Source organism: Sorex araneus, chromosome 11, assembly GCF_027595985.1.
Source record: "Sorex araneus isolate mSorAra2 chromosome 11, mSorAra2.pri, whole genome shotgun sequence".
Taxonomy (NCBI): domain Eukaryota; kingdom Metazoa; phylum Chordata; class Mammalia; order Eulipotyphla; family Soricidae; genus Sorex; species Sorex araneus.
Genome location: NC_073312.1, coordinates 47946279 through 47965420, shown reverse-complemented (window position 1 = coordinate 47965420; position 19142 = coordinate 47946279). Strand labels below are relative to the sequence as shown.

General features: G+C 53.3%; 1 protein-coding gene across 5 annotated transcripts in view; it reads left to right on the top strand.

The window, feature by feature from the left end:
* Nucleotides 1-19142, top strand: part of MED15 (mediator complex subunit 15) — a 68293-nt gene that overhangs the window by 42144 nt on the left and 7007 nt on the right. For 3 of the 5 annotated variants that reach the window (XM_055118821.1, XM_055118823.1, XM_055118822.1), the window contains exons 4-9: nucleotides 823-852; nucleotides 2568-2780; nucleotides 9082-9317; nucleotides 10275-10601; nucleotides 11911-12051; nucleotides 16522-16638. In XM_055118821.1, the coding sequence (XP_054974796.1) occupies nucleotides 823-852; nucleotides 2568-2780; nucleotides 9082-9317; nucleotides 10275-10601; nucleotides 11911-12051; nucleotides 16522-16638 (1064 nt within the window). The remainder of the gene's footprint in view (nucleotides 1-822; nucleotides 853-2567; nucleotides 2781-9081; nucleotides 9318-10274; nucleotides 10602-11910; nucleotides 12052-16521; nucleotides 16639-19142) is intronic. The other 2 variants (XM_004607592.2, XM_055118824.1) reach the window with 1 other exon arrangement.

Genomic DNA, 19142 nt, shown 5'->3' with positions numbered 1-19142 from the left:
GGGTCCCTGCTGGGGTGCTGGGGATCATACGGTGTGCTGGGGATTGAACCCAGGTTGGCTCTAGGTGAGGCAAGCACCCTGCCTGCTCTGTGTCTTCCTCGCCCCTAGGTATCACTTCTTTGCTCACCTTTTACCAAAATGGCCAGCAGGGTGAACTCCACTTGATTTCACTCTCTTGGCACTTGATAGTGTAGGAGGAGCCAGAACCAGTAGCCTGGAAATGAGCCCCCAGTGACCCTCCCTGGCCCATCCTGGCAGAGAACTCCGCATGTTGGGGTTGGGCGGAGGGTGTCCTTGGCCGTCTCTCTGACTCATTGGGAGAGAACAGAGCTGTATGTGGCAGTTCTCCCCCTGGTGCTGGGGCCAGGCGGACTTGTCTTGGAGTCAGGCTTGGCCAGCGTCAGCTTCCTTTTCTAGAACATGGAGATCTCGAACTGGAGGCGCTGAGAGCTCTCAGCATCATTCTGGGCATGGTGTAGAATTCTGCAGCTCTCTTGTTTGTTGCTCAGGACCTGGGACGGAAGGAGAGTTGGAGAGGTCTCAATCATGGTGGGGGTGGGGTGGCTCTCAGAAGCCCCACATTGACCACAGGGTGGTTCTGCACCCTCTGTCCTGTGTCCCCTTCCCTGCCCCATGTCAGCACTGCCACACACAAACCCCCCACTCTGCTCTGAGGTGTGCTTGGTCAGAGTCTCAGCAGGGTGAGCTTAGTTTTAACAAGTGACCTCTAGGCAAATGTTTACAGGACTGACTGACTGTGGAAACATCCAGTTATATAAAACTGTGTTTACTTTGGTGTGTGTGTATGTTTTTTCCCAATAGATAACAAGAAATCTCAAGCTTCCGTCAGTGGTAAGTTTTTCCATTTTGAATCCAAGCTTTTTTCCAGCCTCGAATTTGAGACAGCAGGGATGAGATTGTGGATACTGCATGTGCCCAGGTTGTCACTAGAGGAAAAAGTTCACGGGAGGAATCACTCTGGTCATGAGAACGGAATAGCCATGCCTCCCTCCCTCTCTTTCCACCCCCTCTTCCTGCCGCCCCCTCTCCCCCACATCCTTTCTCATCCTTGCAGAGGATGCAGTCTGACAACCCTGTCTCCTTGCATTTTAAATACTGTTTCTGCCCCATCCAAAAAAAAAAAGTTATAAAAAAATGAGTATGATATTACCTAAAACTCTAGGAAGAGAATTATTAGGATATGTTTCATATGGCAATCTAGTATTTCTTAGAAGATAGCTGTAAATTCACTTTTAAGATTTTTGTTGTTTTTTATTTTTGTTTTTATGGTGTCCTCCCCACAACTGCTGGGGACCACGAGGGTTCCACCTGGCAATGCGTGAGAGGTCTGTATGGTGTTGGTTGACGAGTCACATCCAGGGCCATGTGTCATCCAGCTACGCGTTGCAGCCTTTGAGCTATTTCTCTGGCCCCCCTCCTCTTTTTTGTTTGTTTTTCCTTGTTTTACTTTTGTATTGGTCAGAGGCTACTCTCAGCTCAGTGCTTGGGAGTCACTCCTGGCACAACTCCAATTTGTGGAACCAAGTAGCGCTGAAAAATCAATCCTGGGCCTTATGCTTGCAGTGAGCTCTCTTTCTCTCTCTCTGAACCCCCCTTATTTTTAAATTTCGCAGCTTTTTCACCCAAGGGGATCCGTCTAAGAGGCAGCCCTGATCTCACTGACCAAGCTGCCAGTGAAAGGGGTTTGGAAGATAGTCTTTAGGAAGGGAGCCCCTTCCAGCCTGCCACGTAAATTCTCTTTAAAGATTTTTGTTGTCTCGCCATGGCAGCAGAGCTGTAGTTGGTCCTGCTTGCCGTGGCCGAGCTGTCCGCATCTACCCGTGTGCTGCCGTGATTCTCAGCTGCCATCTGGGGGCAGCTGCACTAGAGTCCATGCCAGAGGCAGATCCAAACTCTCGGTATTGGAGCATAAGAACCGTGGACACCCGGTTCTGGGGCAGGTTTCCCCTGAGAGGGCTGTACCTGTCTCAGCAGGTGGCGTGTACCTTGAGTTCACACTGCTCTGATCTTGGTCTCAGGCTCCCTCTCCGGGCCTGGGCACTGCTCGCCAGCCCGAGCAGCTTCCTGCCTCTGTGACCTGTGGCTCCCTCCTGCGAATCTTAGCTTGCTCCGATGTGGTGGCCCTGGATGCCAGTGTCTGTCCTGAGCACTCCTCTGTGGGGATCCTTCAGAGATCCTGCTGAAGTGGGTTCTGGTTCCACCCCCATGGAGCACTTCAACTCCGTCCCCACACTTCCTTGAGGAAGGCCCAGCCTTGTTGTGTCTGAATTCCTAGTCATGTCTCACCCACCAGGAGAAGCCTTGAGAGTCAGGTGCCACCACTGGCCCTCCAGGGCATCTTTGTCCATCTGCATTAGGACCCTGGCACAGGCCAGTCTGAAGTAGTGCTAAGCACCCGTTCTTCTGGCCTCTGGCCAGTGTTGGGAAGTGCCCAGGACCCTGGCCCCTCGCAGTTTGGTGCCTTAAGGGAGGCAGGAGGAAGTGTGTGTGCTGAGAGCCTCCTTTGGCCCGTGGCTCTGAGACGATGTGCCCTTGTGTTCCCACAGACCCTATGAATGCGCTCCAGAGCCTGACTGGTGGACCCGCTGCTGGAGCGGCTGGAATCGGCATGCCATCTCGGGGCCCAGGACAGTCCCTGGGCAGCATGGGAGGCCTTGGTGCCATGGGTCAACCGATGCCCCTGTCAGGGCAACCTCCCCCTGGTACCTCAGGGATGGCCCCACATGGCATGGCTGTTGTGTCCACTGCAACCCCACAGAGTGAGTACCGCGCTGGCAGGGAGCCTGCCCCTTGGTAGGCAATCTGCGATGATTCTTTTGCGTAGGAAGGTTTGGGAGAAAGCATGGAGATGCTCCAACGAGCTCTCTGTTCATTTTTGTTGTGCATGGTGAGAAAAGAGTCCAAGCCTTTGGCTACTAGAGGGGTTCAGTGACTCCGAAACCCTCCCCTCCACTTGGGGAGCAGAGGACCAGGAGGTTCTGAGGGTCTGAGTCCCCATCTAAGGACCCCAGTTTCGTTTTTTATTTTGTTTTGCTTTGCTTTGTTGGGTCACATCCGGTGGTGTTCAAGGGTGCTTAATTCCTCCTGGCTCTGCACTGAGGAATTACTCCTGGCGTTGCTTGGGGGACCATATGAGATTCTGGGACCATATGAGATCTGGGTCAGCTGTGTACAAGGCAAACGCCCTAACCACTACGCTATCTCTCTGACCCCAGGACCTCAGCTGTTCGAAATATGTAATATAAGACTCTTGTGCACACACGCGCATGTGCACACACACACACACACAGTAGAAATAGAGATAGGTGTGTTATGAGGTATTCTCAGGCACAAAGCAGCCTAGACCCCATGACCCTCTTGTCTCAGGAATGCCTGTCTAGTGTCACCCTCCTCCCCTCCTCTCCCTCACACCCCTCCTTCCCCTCCTTTCTACATCCTCCTCTTCTCTCCCCAAAAGCAATGCTCAGGCCTTACTCCTGTCTCTGTGCTCAGGGCTCACTCTTGGCCAGGCTCGGGACCATATGGGGTGTCCGGGATCAAAGGCAGGTGCTTTACTATACTATCTCCAGCCCCTAGGATCTCATTTTCTTCTGTTTGACATCTTGCCACCTGACTCAGACTGCCTTCTAATTTGCATGTGCTAAAGTGCCTTAGCTCAGTTCTTCATCCCAAGTTCCCATGCCTAGCTTGCCTTCTCAGCGCCCTGACACGGGGAGAGCTTGTGGAAAGTTCCCAGAGAAGTGCTGACTCTGACTCCTTTTATTCAAACAGTGCTGAGGATACGCTCCCAGCAATACTCGGCCAACTGGCCTGGGTGGTCCAGTGGTAGGGCCTGAGGATGCAGAGCTGCTCAGACCCTTCAGTGCTGGTGACCGCCAGGGCCACTCATGCCAGGCTGGGCTTCAACCTTGGATCTAGTGCGTGCGCAGCTCCCTGACCACTGAGCTGTCCATCTGGCTGTTTTATATCCTGCTATGCTGGATTATTTTTAAATCTAATATTTGATTTAAATGATGTAAAAATAATGTACAATTGTATGTGTTTAGAATACTTGTCTGAGGGGCCAGTGACAGTACAGCTGGTAGGGTGTTTGTCTTGCACGTGGCCAACCAGGGTTTGGTCCTCGGCATTGCATATGGTCGCCTGAGCCCCGCCAAGAGTGACCCTTGAGCAAAGAGCTGGGAATAAGACCTAGCACTGCTGGATTTGCCCCACTCGTCCAAAAAAATAATGCTCACCTGGTATACTCTTTACAACCTAAGATTTTGTCAGGAATTAAGTGGTACAGGGTGCTGTAGCAATAGCACAGCGGGTAGGGCATTTACCTTTCACATACTGGCCCAGGGTTCAATTCCCGGCATCCCATATGGTCCTTTGAGCACCGCCAGGAGTAATTGCTGAGTGCAGAGCCAGGAGTACCCCTGAGCACTGCTGGGTTTGCCTCCAAAAACTTATTTTTTCAGTGATACAGCTCTGCTAGCCTGCGCACACACTCCCCAGTCTGACCTTGACCTACATCCTAAAAACTGCTTCTGAGGGACCTGCTTCTGGGACGATTGAGGTGGGTTCTCTCGTCGCCTGCAGCTGTCTGTCAATGACCTTTCCTCATTGCCTTTGACCTGTTGCCTGCCTCAGGTACCTGATATTGGTGTTGTGGCCAGAGGGACACCTGTTGTCCATTTTTGCCACAACCTCCTAATTAAAGCCACTTCACACTTATTCAGTGCATTGGGGGGCAGGTCTGGATCAGAATTTTGATAGGGCCGTGATCATCCCCCGTGACCCCTGTACATAACAGAAACACTGAAACCGCTGCCTGGGGATGAGGCTGGTTGCTCAGTACAGAGTTTGCACTGTGTGTCATTTTGTTTTCCTCAGTGAACTTTGTATCACATGCACACAGAGCTGACTTTTTTTTTTTTTTTTTTTTAAGGATTTTTAGTTTGGCTTTCAGGGTGCTGATGACTGGTCTTCCTTCTAGATGACTGGCTCCTGGGGAGGCTGCACTTAATATTACCAGGTCTATAGAGGGGAGGATTTGCTTTCTTCCCTGCTGCAAAGTGGGGGAAAGCAACCTGGGATCCCTCCTTCCACCGTACTTTATGCTGGGACCCCGTGGCATCTCTCATTCCCTCAGAAGGAAATGCAAATTGGAGGAAAGTGTTCCCTGCTTAGGCCTGTGGCAATTGCAGATGAAGGGCAGTTAACACACAATCCAGAATCAGCGGTGAGAGAAAGCAGAGATGCCACGATCTGAAACAGAGCAAGCTACAGATGTGGAAGATCCCCGGGCACTGCACACAGAAAAAAGATGAGCTGTGGACCCCGTGTGTTTCACGGAACAGAATTCTAAATGAACAAATACTCTGAGACTAGTGGGAAAGTCAAGCAGATCTGAGTTCTTAGAAACCAAGTAATCTTGTTGAAATGAGTTAAAATTGTTGAAAGGTGGCGCCAGAGAGATTATGCAGGGGATAAAACACAGCCAACAGGGGTTTGATCCCCTAGCGATTCTGAGTCAAAAATGGGTATGTCTGAAACCCTTTTCCTCCTAAATATTGTTGAAATAAGGAAGTGTGAATGAATAAGTTGCAGATTGAATCCAGCTGAGGAATCACACACACACACACACACACACACACACACACACACACACACACACACACATATTCCAGTGAATTATAAACTGCCTTTGGAGAAATTGTGCTAGAATGTAACTCAGAGAAGAGGGACTGGAAAAATAGGAAAGCATGGATAAGAAATGTGGAAATGAGGCTGGACAGACAGCAACTAGAGCACTTGCCTTACACATGGCTGGCCTCGTTTTGATCTCTGGCATCCCATGTAGTTCCCCGATCACTCCCGGGAGTCATTCCTAAGTGCAGAGCCAGGAAGAACCCCTGAGCATCGCCGAGCATCCCCTCCACCTCCCCCCCCCCCCGACATACGTAAAAAGGAGATGTGGAGAAAGTCCGAGTAACATCTGATGCAGTCAGCAAATGGAGATTCTGGGAGCAGGATGGTGTGTGAGGGAAGGCGGCTGAGGGAAGCTCAGAGGGCCCGAGTGGAGCCCCAAAGAGCAGAAGAGTATCTTAGGAACAGCCATTTTCTGCAGAGGAGCAGTTTGACCAGTAGTCAGGGTGCTGGTAGGCAGCAATAAGGACTTAGAGAATAGAGCTGTCAGCCTCGCTGTGTGTCAGCAAAATTCTTCCAAGGACCAGAAGCAGATGCTTCTATAAAAAAGCCTTATGAGACCTTCACCCAAAGGATTTTTAAGTGACATGTTTTCTCACTGTTTACTGTTACTTCTCAGGCTGTCCTTTCCAAGATGACAGGTGGAAAATGTTAAAAGAAATATTTTCATAGGAGGAAGTAAGCATTGTGGGATCTGGTGGACAAAGCGATTCAGCTGAATGAGTTCATGTGTTCAGGACAGTCCCCAGCAATAGAATGGTCCTACCCCAGATGTCAGGAGGGATGCGGTTGAAAGCCCTCATTTTTTAAAAAAAATTACCTGTTTAGAGTAATATGGGTCCAAGCCAGTCTCAATATGCATCTGGGCACTATTGTGAGAGCCTTACCCATAGTGAATTAATTTTGAGTCCAATACATGGAGTAAAAACTATTATTTTCTGCAGCTGAGGAAACTGAAGCACAGAGCAGTGAAGAATTGGAATTTAATTCCTGGATATCAAGAGCAGGGACTGAACCCAATGGAGTATATTCTGTTTTGCTTCTTAATATAAGTCTGCTTTATTGGGGTAAGAAGATAGGCCCAGATCAAGTTAGTGAAAGTCAGGAAGGGTGGGTAATGGATCAAGGGTATCAGATACGTTATGTACCTGTAAAACCCACTTTAAAAATCAGGAGTTACTCCTGATAGAGCTTGGGACTATATGGGCTGTTTGGGATAAAAGCTGACTCAGCCATGTGTGAGGCATGTACTGTTGCTCGGGCCGCTGTACGGTTGCTCAATGCTCTGATCATGAGGTGTTTTTTTTTGTTTTTATTTATTTATTATTATTTTTTTTTGGCTTTTTGGGTAACACCTGGTGATGCACAGGGGTTACTCCTGGCTCTGCAATCAGGAATTACTCCTGGCAGTGCTTGGGGGAACATATGGGATGCTGGGGGTCGAACCCGGGTCAACCGAATGCAAGGCAAATACCCTACCTGCTGTACTATTGTTCCAGCTCCTGATCGTGATTTTTATGTCTTTTTTTTGTTTTGTTTTGGGGCTGCACCCAGTGGTACTTGGGACTTCCTCCTGCAAGTCAAGTGCACTACTTGCTGTACTATTGTTCTGGCCCCTTTTTGTTACCCTTTTAAACATCTTACATTGGGATAAAGTGGGCATAGTGTCCTAAGGATCTGTCTGTGTTAAGTACTATTTTAAAAGTAACTTGGAGCGGGGCTGGAGCGATATCACAGCGGGAAAGGCGTTCGCCTTGCATGTGGCTGACCTGGGTTCGATTCCGAGCATCCCATATGGTCCCCCGAGCACCGCCAGGAGTAATTCCTGAGTGCATGAGCCAGGAGTAACCCCTGTGCATTTCCAGGTGTGACTCAAAAAGAAAAATAAATAAATAAAACTTGAGGGGCTGGAACCATAGTCTAGTGGGTAGGGTACTTGCCTCGCATGCAGCTGACTCAGGTTTGATTCCCCAGCATCCCACGTGGTTCCCGGAACTCTGCCAGGAGTGATCCCTGAGAGCCAGGTGTAAGTCCTGTGCAACAGTGGGTATGGCCCTTCAGAAAAATCATAAATAGGGGCTGGAGCGTTAGCATAGCAGGTAGGGCGTTTGCCTTGCACTCGGCCGACCCGGGTTCGATTCCCAGCATCCCATATGGTCCCCTGAGCACCACCAGGAGTAATTCCTGAGTGCATGGGCCAGGAATAACCCCTGTGTAATGCTGGGTGTGACCCAAAAAAAACAGACAAACAAAAATCATAAATAAAAACAATAGCTTGGGGCTGGAAAGATAATACAGCAAGTAAGGTGCTTGTTTGACACACAGCTCACCGGAGTTCATTCCTTGGCAGCACATGTGGTCCCCTGAGCACTGCCAAGAGTGACTCCTGAGCACAGCCCAGTGTGCTCCCCCTAACCCCCACAAAAAAACAAAAAACAAACCAAAAACTAAAACAGCCTTACTAAATTATAATGCACAGGGCATACTGTTAGAGTCCCATGCTTAGTAGTTTTCAGTATATTTACAGAATTGTGTGTGACCGTCTCTGCAGTCAGTTTTAGATTGTTTAGATAATGTCTGTATCAGAGGAAACTGCACCACAAAGAAATCTTAAAAGTGGTTGTTTAGGGCTGGAGCGATAGCACAGTGGGTAAAGCGTTTGCCTTGCATGCGGCCAATGCGGGTTCTATTTCCAACATCCCATATGGTCCCTTGAACACCGCCAGGAGTAATTCCTGAGTGCATGAGCCAGAAGTAACCCCTGTGCATGGCTGGGTGTAGCCCAAAAAGCAAAACAAAACAAAAAATCAAAAAAAGAGAAAGTAGTTGTTTATAGCAACATTACCCATAATTGCCAAAGAGTTGAAACAGCCCAAATGTCCTTCAGCTGGTAACAGAATGTGGGAAGCCCACGTACTGTTCAACGGCACAGGACCTGAATCCTGATGTATGCTGCATGTTGTAAATGTTAAGCAAGCAAAAGCAGGGGCCCAGGGGCCACCTACTGGGAGATCCCGATTCTGTTAAATGTCCAGAAGAGGCAACTCCAAATCCATGGAGATAGAAAGTAGACTCGTGGGTGCTAGGACTGGGCCTGGGAACCATCCAAGAGACTAGAGACTCGGTTTACCCTCTTCTTTTCCCATTATTATCATCATTTTTGTATTATTCCTGCCAGGAAGTTCCATGGCTGACACAGCTACCTCTCCCCTCGCGCCCGCCTCTCATTTAGTGGGGCGTTTCGTCCCAGTCTTTTGCGTGGGCTGGCAGCCGTCTTGCTGTGCTCTGCACCCCGGTGTGGCCCTGGACACTAGCTATCGGGGAGCTTCCCTTGCCAGGCGCCAGATGTTCTCCTCTCCCCTTCAGCCCAGCTACAGCTCCAGCAGGTGGCGCTGCAGCAGCAGCAGCAGTTCCAGCAGCAGCAGGTGGCGCTGCAGCAACAGCAGCAGCAGCAACAGCAGCAGCAGTTCCAGGCTCAGCAGAACGCCATGCAGCAGCAGTTCCAGGCCGTGATGCAGCAGCAGCAGCAGCAGCTCCAGCAGCAGCAGCAGCAGCAACAGCAGCACCTGCTCAACAAGCATCTGATTCAGAACCAGCAGCAGGTACCAAGCGCTCTTGCTCCCCCGCTGGGCCTCCTGCACCCCGGGCGTCCGTTGATGGCAGCCCTGACTTCTCAGAAAGGGGAGACGGGGACCGTTTGAGACGGGCTCCTCTCTGGGTTTGGTCTAGGGCTGTGCCTGGCGGTGCGAGGACGCAGCCCCGGCCTCCTGCCTGTGACCCAGTCCCCAGCTCTCTTCCCAGCCCTCTTGCCTGCTAGGTGCTGGGGCGCCGGATCAGTGGGCTTTTCTGGGTGCTTTATGTAAGAATTAACTGAAGGGAGAATTTCCTGACACACGGGGCTGCTGGCGCTTGTATTGCAGGCCCGTGTGCCTCCCCTGCTCACTCCTGAGTCTCGGCGTCTGGCTGCCATGCTCATTTACCCGTCTACTGTCCCGAAGGCAGTGCCAGCGTCGCATTAGAGCCCCTGCTCATAAGAAAACATTTCCTCCCTCCTCTGGTTCGCAGTTGCGGCCTAGCTGAGCTCAGCACTTCTTGTGAGGTCTGCTCCTGGTTGCGGGAGGGAAGACCTTTGGGGGCCTCTCCACTCCCCCACTCTGGACCTTGGCTTACTCCCTCCTTTCCCCACTGGATTTCAGAATCTAAAGGGAATCTTCGGTTCTCCTTTTTTTTTCTCCTCCCATCAACAGCTTGGGGACTAAACAGCGTCACTGGAGAGGTTGCAGACATGTGTCTGTGCCTGCACGAGGGTGGGCCCCAGCTTCTGAGGGGCTGCACCCAGTCATTCCTTACCTCCAGACACTTCCCTTGAACCTCCCTTCTTCCTGGCATATCTAGGAGTAAAGTAGCCTCTGGTGGTCAGGGTACATGCTCACAGTTGGTATGTCCTCAGTGTCCCTCTCCCTACGAGAGAGCATACTGGGTGGACTTCCTGGAGGCCAGATGGACACAGGGGCCAGCGGGTGTGTGACCAGCTACCTCTTCCCCTGTCCTGGCTCTAGATACAGCAGCAACAGCAGCTGCAGCGGATGGCACAGCTGCAACTCCAGCAGCAGCAGCAGCAGCAACAGCAGCAACAGCAGCAGCAGGCAGCCCTGCAGGCGCAGCCTCCGATGCAGCAGCCTCAGCCGCCCCCCTCCCAAACCCTGCCCCCCCAGCTGCAGCAGATGCACCACACGCAGCACCACCAGCCACCGCCACAGCCCCAGCAGCCCTCGGTTGCTCAGAACCAGCCTTCCCAGCTCCCGCCGCAGTCCCAGACGCAGCCTTTGGTGACTCAGGCTCCGGCCCTCCCTGGACAGATGCTATACCAGTCACAGTTGAAGCTGGTGAGTCCCCAGGCACGCCGCGCGCTGTCAAGTCTTCTCACGGTGTGTTTCTGTGTATATTAGGGGGGTACCCCAGCTGTGCTCGGGGGCTATCATGTGTACTGCTCAGAGAGTTGCTTCCGGAAGTGCTTATGGGACCCGTAACGGGCCTGGGGCCTCCTGTGTGCTGAGGGAGCTCTCTGGCCCCCTGAGGCTCTCCCCAGCCCTCCTGGGGTCGCTTTGGCTTTGCTTTGCAGTACTGAGGATCAATCCTGGCTCTTGTGTGTGCCAGGCATGAACTTGACCAGAGAGCCCAGTGGCTGTCGGGTTTCTGGGGCTTCTCGATGGCATGTCTGTTCAGGCAGTGGGAGCTGGTCTGCCAGCGCCATGCTCCGTGGAGAAAAACGCAGTCATGGTTTGCTCTGCCCTGCCTGGACACCCCCGGGGCAGCAGTTTGCCTTCCACGCAGTGTGGCTGGTGTCACGGGTGTCTCGGTGCTCTGCCAGACCCCTTGGTGTAATGTCCTGAGCCAAGACCCTTGTCCTGACCATGGTTTTGAGAGGTGAATTCATGTAAAGCACTGTTGATTTCACCCTTCCAAAGCACGTACAGTCACCCACGTGGACATAGAGAAGACACTGTCACCAAGTCAAAGTTTTCCTTGTTGGATTCCTTGTGTTTTCCAGCCTCTTCTGTTTTTTTATGCACAAGTCACATGGGACAGGGCCACACAGAAACTGAGTGGCATGATGACTAGGACACCTGACAGGGCAGACTGGTGGCGGAGTGTAAGAGCACTTGCAGTGACTACTGACCGGTCCCAGTTTCCTTTTGGTCTCCTCACTGCCTTGGCCTTGAGAGCAGGCAGGCTACCTGGCCTTCGGACCTGTTGCTTTGCTCGCCCGCTGAGGCTGTCAGTGGTGCTGTTGGTGAGGACACCACACCTCTGGCCACAGTTGAAAGACATGGAACTTGACCGTGCCAAGTTAGTGTGGGGCATTTCTTTTGTTTGTTTTTGGGTCACACCCAGCAGTGCTCAGGGGTTTCTCCTGGCTCTGCACTCAGGAGTCACTCCTGGAGGTGCTCAGGGGACCGTATGAGATGCCGGGGATTGAACCCGGTCACCACTTGCAAGGTAAGCGCCCTACCCACTCTCCTTTCACTCCGGCTTATGGGCCATTTTTCATGAGTAGGGTGTCATGATAGATTGTGAGGTCAGGGCCGTCCCCTTCCCCTTCTCACAAAAGGCTTTGCGGTCTGAAGCTTCCCCACAGAAACGTGGGTGCTCGGCCCTCTGCCCCACGTAACGACAGACCCTGCTTCTCCCCAGGTCCGAGCACCAATGGTGATGCAGCAGCCGCAGGTGCAGCCCCAGGTGCAGCAGGTGCAGCCCCAGGTGCAGCCCCAGGTGCAGCCGCAGACAGCTGTCCCTGCAGCTCAGGCCTCCCAGATAGTGGCTTCTGGCGTCCAGGTGAGAACCCTTAAAGCCAGCGACTCCGTCCTGCTGGCAGGTGCCTGCCCACCATGCGTGATGCTGGGTCCCAGGCTCACCATGACGAGGGGCCCAGTGGAACCAGGGGCCACGACGGTCCAGTGCGGGGCTCCCTTCCCTGGTGCCCGCCTGAGCTGGCCCATGATCGTCGCATGGTGTGCGCTCTCCTCTGCCGTTCTCCGCCTTCTCTCTGTCTCCTCTGAGAATTCCATCGGGAAGGAGCATCCTGAGCTCAGCCTGGCCTTCGCGCTGAGCACTGGCCAGCTGCGGATGGACCGGAGCTCGCTGGGCTGTAGCACGAGCACGGAATGGCTGTGGCTTGCTGCAGGGATTCAGAGATCTCTGCTGAGAGCCTGCATCCAGCGGTCTTCAGCTGCTCGTCCCTGTGCTAAGGAATGTGGCCAGGCTGTAGGGGGATTTGATATGTCGGCTGTAGATGGGACAAGTGACCAGTTTTGGGTTAGTGACACGGGGGCCTTTAACCCATTCCACACTGTGCCAGTGTCTTGGTGAGGACCAGGGCTGAGAGGCCTTTGATCTTTCTGTCTTCACCTGGAATGGGGAGCTCAGGTAGTCTGTCTCAGGAGAGTTTGTGCTGGTGCCCGCCTGCCCTGGGTGGCTGTGCTGAACAGTCTGAGCTGCCCTTCTCCTGGCCAGCACCTGGGAGTTCGTGTCCAGTGCCCAGCTCTGTGTCCCAAGTGCCTCTAGGCTGTCATGTGTTCTGTGCGTGAGGTGCCACTCGGCTGCTGTTCTCTCCAGCCGAGTTGTTGGTGTGTCCTGGATGCTCCAGCAGTGCACAGCGGAGGACCCGAGGCTGCCCTGAGCCCGGACATCAGCTCCCGGGTCACAGGGTCAGCGCCAGCCTATCTAGGCGGTCTGGTGTCAGACAGATTGCAGACTTCTGTCTGTAGCCAGGGAGGCAACTGGACACCCTGCGTGACAAAGTTGGAGTCTGTCTCTGCTGTCCCCACCCTGTGTCCGGCAGTGTCTTTCCTTTGGTATCCTGTGCAGAGGAGGAGGTGGTATGTGGTCACAACTGGTCATGGCAGGACACAGTGACCACCCAGCCCACCTCCTCTGTGAGGGCCCCTTCCCTGTTATGCCTGCTGCACGGAAACTTCTGTATCTTAGTCCAGACCAGTAGGAGTGTGAAAGGGTTGGCAGGTTTGGAGGCTTTTTGTTTGATTTTTATTTTATTTTTTTTTTTTGTGATCACACAGATCAAACCCAGGGCCTCACATGTATGAAGCTTTTGTTCTACCACTGAGTCATGTTCCCAGCCTGCTGTTTGGCATTTTATGGTGTGTGCATGTTTGTGTGTGTGTGTGTGTGTGTGTGTGTTGTTGTTGTTGTTGTTGTTCTTTTTTGCTTTTGGGCCACACCTTGTGGTGCTCAGGACTTACTCCTGGGTCTGTTTCCAGGGATCACTTCTGGTGGGTCTCAGGGGACCATATGGGGTGCCGTTGATCAAACCCAGGCCAGCAGCATGCAAAGCCAGTGCCTTCCACTGTACTATCCCTTGGTGCACAAAGAGGGAGCGAAGTGTTCTTAGGCCCAGGAGCAAATATGTCCAGTTTCTCGAGAGCCTCTGCCTCACTCTGCAGGTGTGTCTCTGTGTTGGCTCTGCCTGGCTGCATTGTTCAGCACCCATGAGGTGTGATTAGCCCTCCTGCGCTTATCTCTGCATTCACAGCCCTCCTGTGCAATCCACGTTGGCAGAGTGGATGAGATAAGGGGACAGATACTTAAATTACAAGACCTCTTTTTGTTTGGGGGCCACATCCAGTGGTACTTGGGGACCTGTGCCTTGTAAGGGGTCAAACCCACACACAGAACATGTCCTCAGCCCTTTGACCTCCCTTTCTGCCCCCAACCGCAGAACTTTGATAAGTGGTAACACTAGGAGGTAAATGTTGAGAGAATGTTAAAGGATGCATTCTAGTGTAGGAGGAATACTGTGACAGCACCTTTTTTCAGTTTTCATACATGGTCCAGGTCATACTGTACATTAGATGTCTGTGTGGCTGCCTTCTCGTTAGCATTCCAGAGCAAATCATTCCAGTGATGAAACCCTGGATCCATGCTTTCTCGTACGTAGTGTTCCTTTTATGAATATATTCTGTTGCCCTTATCTGTCATCTTTCTCTTGAATCCTGGGATTGTTTCCACATGTTTTGCTGTTACCAGTGATGCATGCTCTAATATGTGGGCACATTCTGGATGCTTCCTGGCACTTCATGCGGGTGAGGCACTGACTCACTCTGCAGCCTCAGGTCTTATCAGCCAGTGATTGATCAGAGTTCAGGCGGGGCTCCCTGTGTGGGACTCACACGTTGGGCCTCAGGACTTGGTGGGTATGTGTCCTGGCTTCCACACAGAAGAGGGCAGGTGCTCAGTGAAGGAAGAACTGAGATAGACCAGTGGATAGCCTGTCACACGTCTCTCATCAGTGCCCACTGGACAGTGCAGAGACAAAGAAGGGTCCTGTCAAGCGCTCGCCAGGACTGTGGGCCCCATAAGCGATCAGGCTCTTATTCTGGGCGTGAGTTTGCATTAGTAGTGTCCCAAGTAAAACCTGCCTTATTTGTCACATGACTCACAGAGAGAAGGGCAGCATCACTGGCCCTCAATGTGGGGGTGAGTAGGGTACAGTAGGAGGCTTGGCAGATAAATCCACAACAGAAATGGGTGTCCAGTTCCATAGAGTTCCTTTTCTTTTGTCTTTTAACCCTATCTCTTAGTATTTGAAGACATAACTGCAGTTTTCGGGTTCATCAGTGGCCCTCCTCCCTGCCCTGCCTGCAGGTGGCCTGGCTCCTGGGCTGACAGTCAGCGGGTGGAGCCCGCTGTGCACGGAGCAGAGGCGCTCCGGAGGACGGGTGGATGAGGGGCCGGTGCTGTGCTGCTCCTGTGGCTCCTCCAATGGTGTAAACAAGTCCTGGGGCACCTGTAGGGTTTGCTGTGGGAGCTCTTAGTTCCCCGCAGGCCAGTGGGCGACAGGTGCTCACCTTCATTCTTCACCACTTCTCCTTCGCCCTAGAAAGCAGTTTGCGCCTCTCTCCTACCCCTGACTTCCAGGCTTTTTCTCTCTGGAAAACACTGCTGAGCCATCCTGGGGGAACCTCTCGGAGGAGGAACCTCTGAGTGCACCACTGATTGTGGACGCCACTTTATCCCCCACGCCCCAATTCTGCTGAGAGCTGGTTTGAGGGGGACTGCTTTGGGAGCCCCTCCTCAGTGTGGGCAGTGGCCTCTGTAGAAGAGGCACATTTTCCCCGGGGCTTTGTGACCTGGGCCTTGCATCCAGGGTGAGCCCTCTCATACCCTCCCGACCCCCGACTTTAGTTCTGAAGGATGGGAGTGGATGTTGGTCTCCCGGGGCCTGTGCGCCTGGCTGCAGGCTGCCTACTCCCACAGCCCCTGCATCATTTCCGGCTGGCGTCTGCTGCTGCTTGTGCCGTCCCTGGCTTGGTGCCTGCTGCATGCACCCAAAGGTGTGAGTGTCTGACACGCGTGTGGGACAGAGATCCTCCTACAGGCCTGTCCCTGACACTTGCCCCCCACCCCCACGTCCCGCTCAGAGTAACATCCATGTCACGCCTCCAGGCAGACCGTTCCTTCTCTTGGACATCAGTCCAGCTTCTTTTCTGACCTTGACCATCTGTACTGGGTTAGTGTGAACAGCTGTGAACACACAGACCCTGATCACCAGGAATCAGGCCGGACCCCCCCCCCCCCCACACCACCACCACCACCAATTTCCTGTTGGTGCAAGCCAGGCTCAGACCCCGACCTGGGCCGTGTTCAGCCTCCCTCACTGCCTCTGTGCTTCCAGAAATTTCAGGCTGGGGCCAGAGCAGTGCCAGCGATTTCCCTGGAATCTGCCGTCCTCTTGCATGTTTAGGAGCTGGCCTGCCTGTGGGAGCTGCAGCTGAGCAGCGTCCCGGGCATCCCTATTTGGGTTGTAAAAGAGAAAAGGAAAAAAAAAAACACAAAACAGTTCCTCAGCAGATACTCAGTCTTGCAAGAGTGAAGGCGCCTAGAGATTCTTTTCTTGGCGGTATGGTCGAGTTGAGATGCTGCCTCAGCGCAGTGACTGGTCGCTTCTCACAGTGAGTCCTGATCCTCTCTTCAGCCATCTGACCTGGGGCTCCCACCCAGCTCTGGAAGTCTGGCCTGTCCACAGATCGGAGGTCGGTTTAAGGAAAGCGGCAAGCAGACAGCGACCAGGTGGCAGCTGTGTTCTTGGTGGCTCCTACGTTCCTGGTGCCATGACAGACCTCTGTGCTGCGGGCTTGAACCTAGGCTGGCCTCCCTGCACCCCTCAGGCTCCCTGAGCCCCCCTGGAGATGCCTCACCCATCACGGCGGCTACACACCCCTCGCCACCTGCCCATGCACTGCATTTCTTTGTTGCGATCACCTTGTCTGTTGTCCCTCTGTCCTCAAGATGATCACCGCAGCCTTCGCCCAAGGCGGGATGCAAAGAGCCCGGTTCCCGCCCTCCAGCGCCGTGTCAGCCGTCCCGTCAAGCTCCATCCCCATGGGCGGACAGCCCTCGGCACAGGTATTTACGGGGCAGCGCCCAGGGCCTCTGGGAAGCTCGGGCCCTCTGAATGGAACCCCTTTGGTGAGGGTCACTGTCATCACTGGTGACTTCCCTCACAGAGGCCGTCACAGGGCCCACAGCTTACCTGAGACCAACCCAGCTGCTGATTCTTGAGGGAATATGAGTCAATATCTGGGTATTTTCATTTGAATTTTGGATAGTTTTAATATTTCATGTTCTGGAGAAAGAGGGATCTAAGCTTTTAAAATTTTTTAGGGATAGTACAGCGGGTAGGGCACTTGGCCTTGCACACAGCTGACCTTTGGGTATGATCCCCAGCACCCCAGATCATCCCCCAAGCCTCAGGAGAGTGATCCCTCAGTGCAGAGCTAGGAATAAGCCCTGAGCACTGCCAGGTGAGGTCTAAAACCAAAACAAATTTAGTGTTTCAGTAGTTATGCTGCTGTCATTTCTCTGGAAAAATAAAACCAGACGCTAAGCAGTAAGTTCTGCTTTCTAATATGATAGCCACCAGCCGTATGTGGCTGTTTATGTTTAAATTAAAGTTAAATGAAATTAAAAGTCCTGTGATGCCAGTTGCATTTCAGGTGCTCAGGAGCCATGAGGCTCCCTGTAGGCTGCCGTTCAAATGGCACTTACTATACGACGAACGCTCTCCTCAAGTTTACTGTGACTTTGCCACATATTCCTGTCCCCTCTGGATAGATAGGACATCTGAGCATGTCACCCTGCTTCAGGTTCATGAATTCCTGCTTCTCCATCATCATGACATTTGGAATCTTCTGTGGAGTGTTTATTTGTTTAACAGTCATCATATCATTCCATTCACCAGGCACCGTTCTCCGCTGGAGACTAAAGTGGTGATGGCTCCCGGGCTGCAGCCTGCCCCTCTGGGTGGGCACGCTGTGAGAATCTGAGTGTGCAACAGTTTGGAAATTCAGTTTCCGTTGTTGAGAGGCCTGTGGAATCCTAGCGGACAGCAGGCCCAGCCCAGACAGCACATTTGCTGGCACTGTCCATACCACTTGTTGGGTGGTGTGGTCGTGGCAGGGGGGCGCCTCACTGGTCTGGCCCCCAGGCCACCGAGACGTGTGGTGGTGGCAGTGGCCTTCCTGAGGTGCTCAGCTTTCACCCTCCTCCGTGCATCCTGACCCCAGGGTCACCTCAGACACTTGTGTCTCTGACTGGAGCCTGTGTTCTTGGCCTTGACCTCTCGGACGGTGGCATTGGGCTGTGGGAGATGGAGTGGCGGGAATTTGCGCGAGGGGAAACCGCGTGCTCCCGCTCTGTAGAGGTGCAGGTTTGAGCCTCAGGGCTGCTCTCAGTCACCCCTTGCTCCTTCCTGTTCCTTCCGGTCTTCCTTTTCGTGGCCTCTGCTCTGCTCCTTCTCCTCTGGCATACCCTCTGGCCTGGAGCTCTTGGGTTGACCAAGTCAGGGCGGGCGTTGGGTGTGAAAGCATCATTCTGGCATCAGCACACAGACTGGATTTTTGTCAGTTGGTCCTGCTGGTGGTAGTGGTACACACGACTCCTGCTGCAGCGCTTGGGGGTTGCTCTCCGTGGTGCTTAAGGCACCGGGCGGTGCTGGGCGGCAAGCCCAGGCCTACCATGTGCCACTCGTGTGCTCCCGCGCATCACGCTCTCGTCTTTCTGGCCCGGGGCTGACCCTTAGACAGAGAATAGAACTCTGGCGCGTGCCTGGCCTTGAGTCAGGCTCCCCTTGGGGGCTGCTGCCCATCACCCTGCAGCACCCAGGGGCATAGCACCCAAAGCAATGTTCGGTTCGTGTTGCTGGTCCTCAGCAGCCCTGGAGACTGGAGATGCCGCTGCCCCTCTGAAAGAAGATAAACTCCCAGCCTCAGCCTTTCAGAAGGGTCCCCACACTCTTCCCCCACCCCCATAGCACCAGGCACTTTCAGCTGGCCAGGGAGGGAGCTGTCACGCTGGCTCCAGAATTGGAATGTTTGTGTCAATGCCTTTTGAATCTGGTCTCCCAAGGAAAGACCGCTTATCCCAGGAGCCTGGTGCTGGCACGAGCTGGGAGCTGCCCTGCTGTCACCGCAGGTGTCTCACCCTGCCCTCCAGGGCCGGCAGCCCAGCTACAGCGAGTCCACACAAGCTTGGTGTGCTTTTCTTCGCTGTCCACTGCCTGACTGGTTTTGTTCTCCTGGAAGCAAGTTGGGTCCAAGAAAACGAGCGGAAGAGAAAACTAATACAGCATTGCATCATCTCTTCTTGAGAATGGCCTCTCACCTCGGTCTCCTTCCGCTGTCCCTGTCATATGTCCAGTGGCTGCTTTTTTTGTGTCATGGGCACTTCATGGATTCTTCCAACAGTTGGGAACAGGCAGGAACCTGCGGCAGCTGTAGACGGGAGCCGCTGCTGCTCCCTGTTGGCTGTGAGCAGGCGGCGCCATGGAGGAACCAAAGCTCCTGTTTGCTCTGGAAAGTGACTCCTGGGGACCTCAGGGGCAGGGACCAGGAGAAGCACAGGGCTCGTCT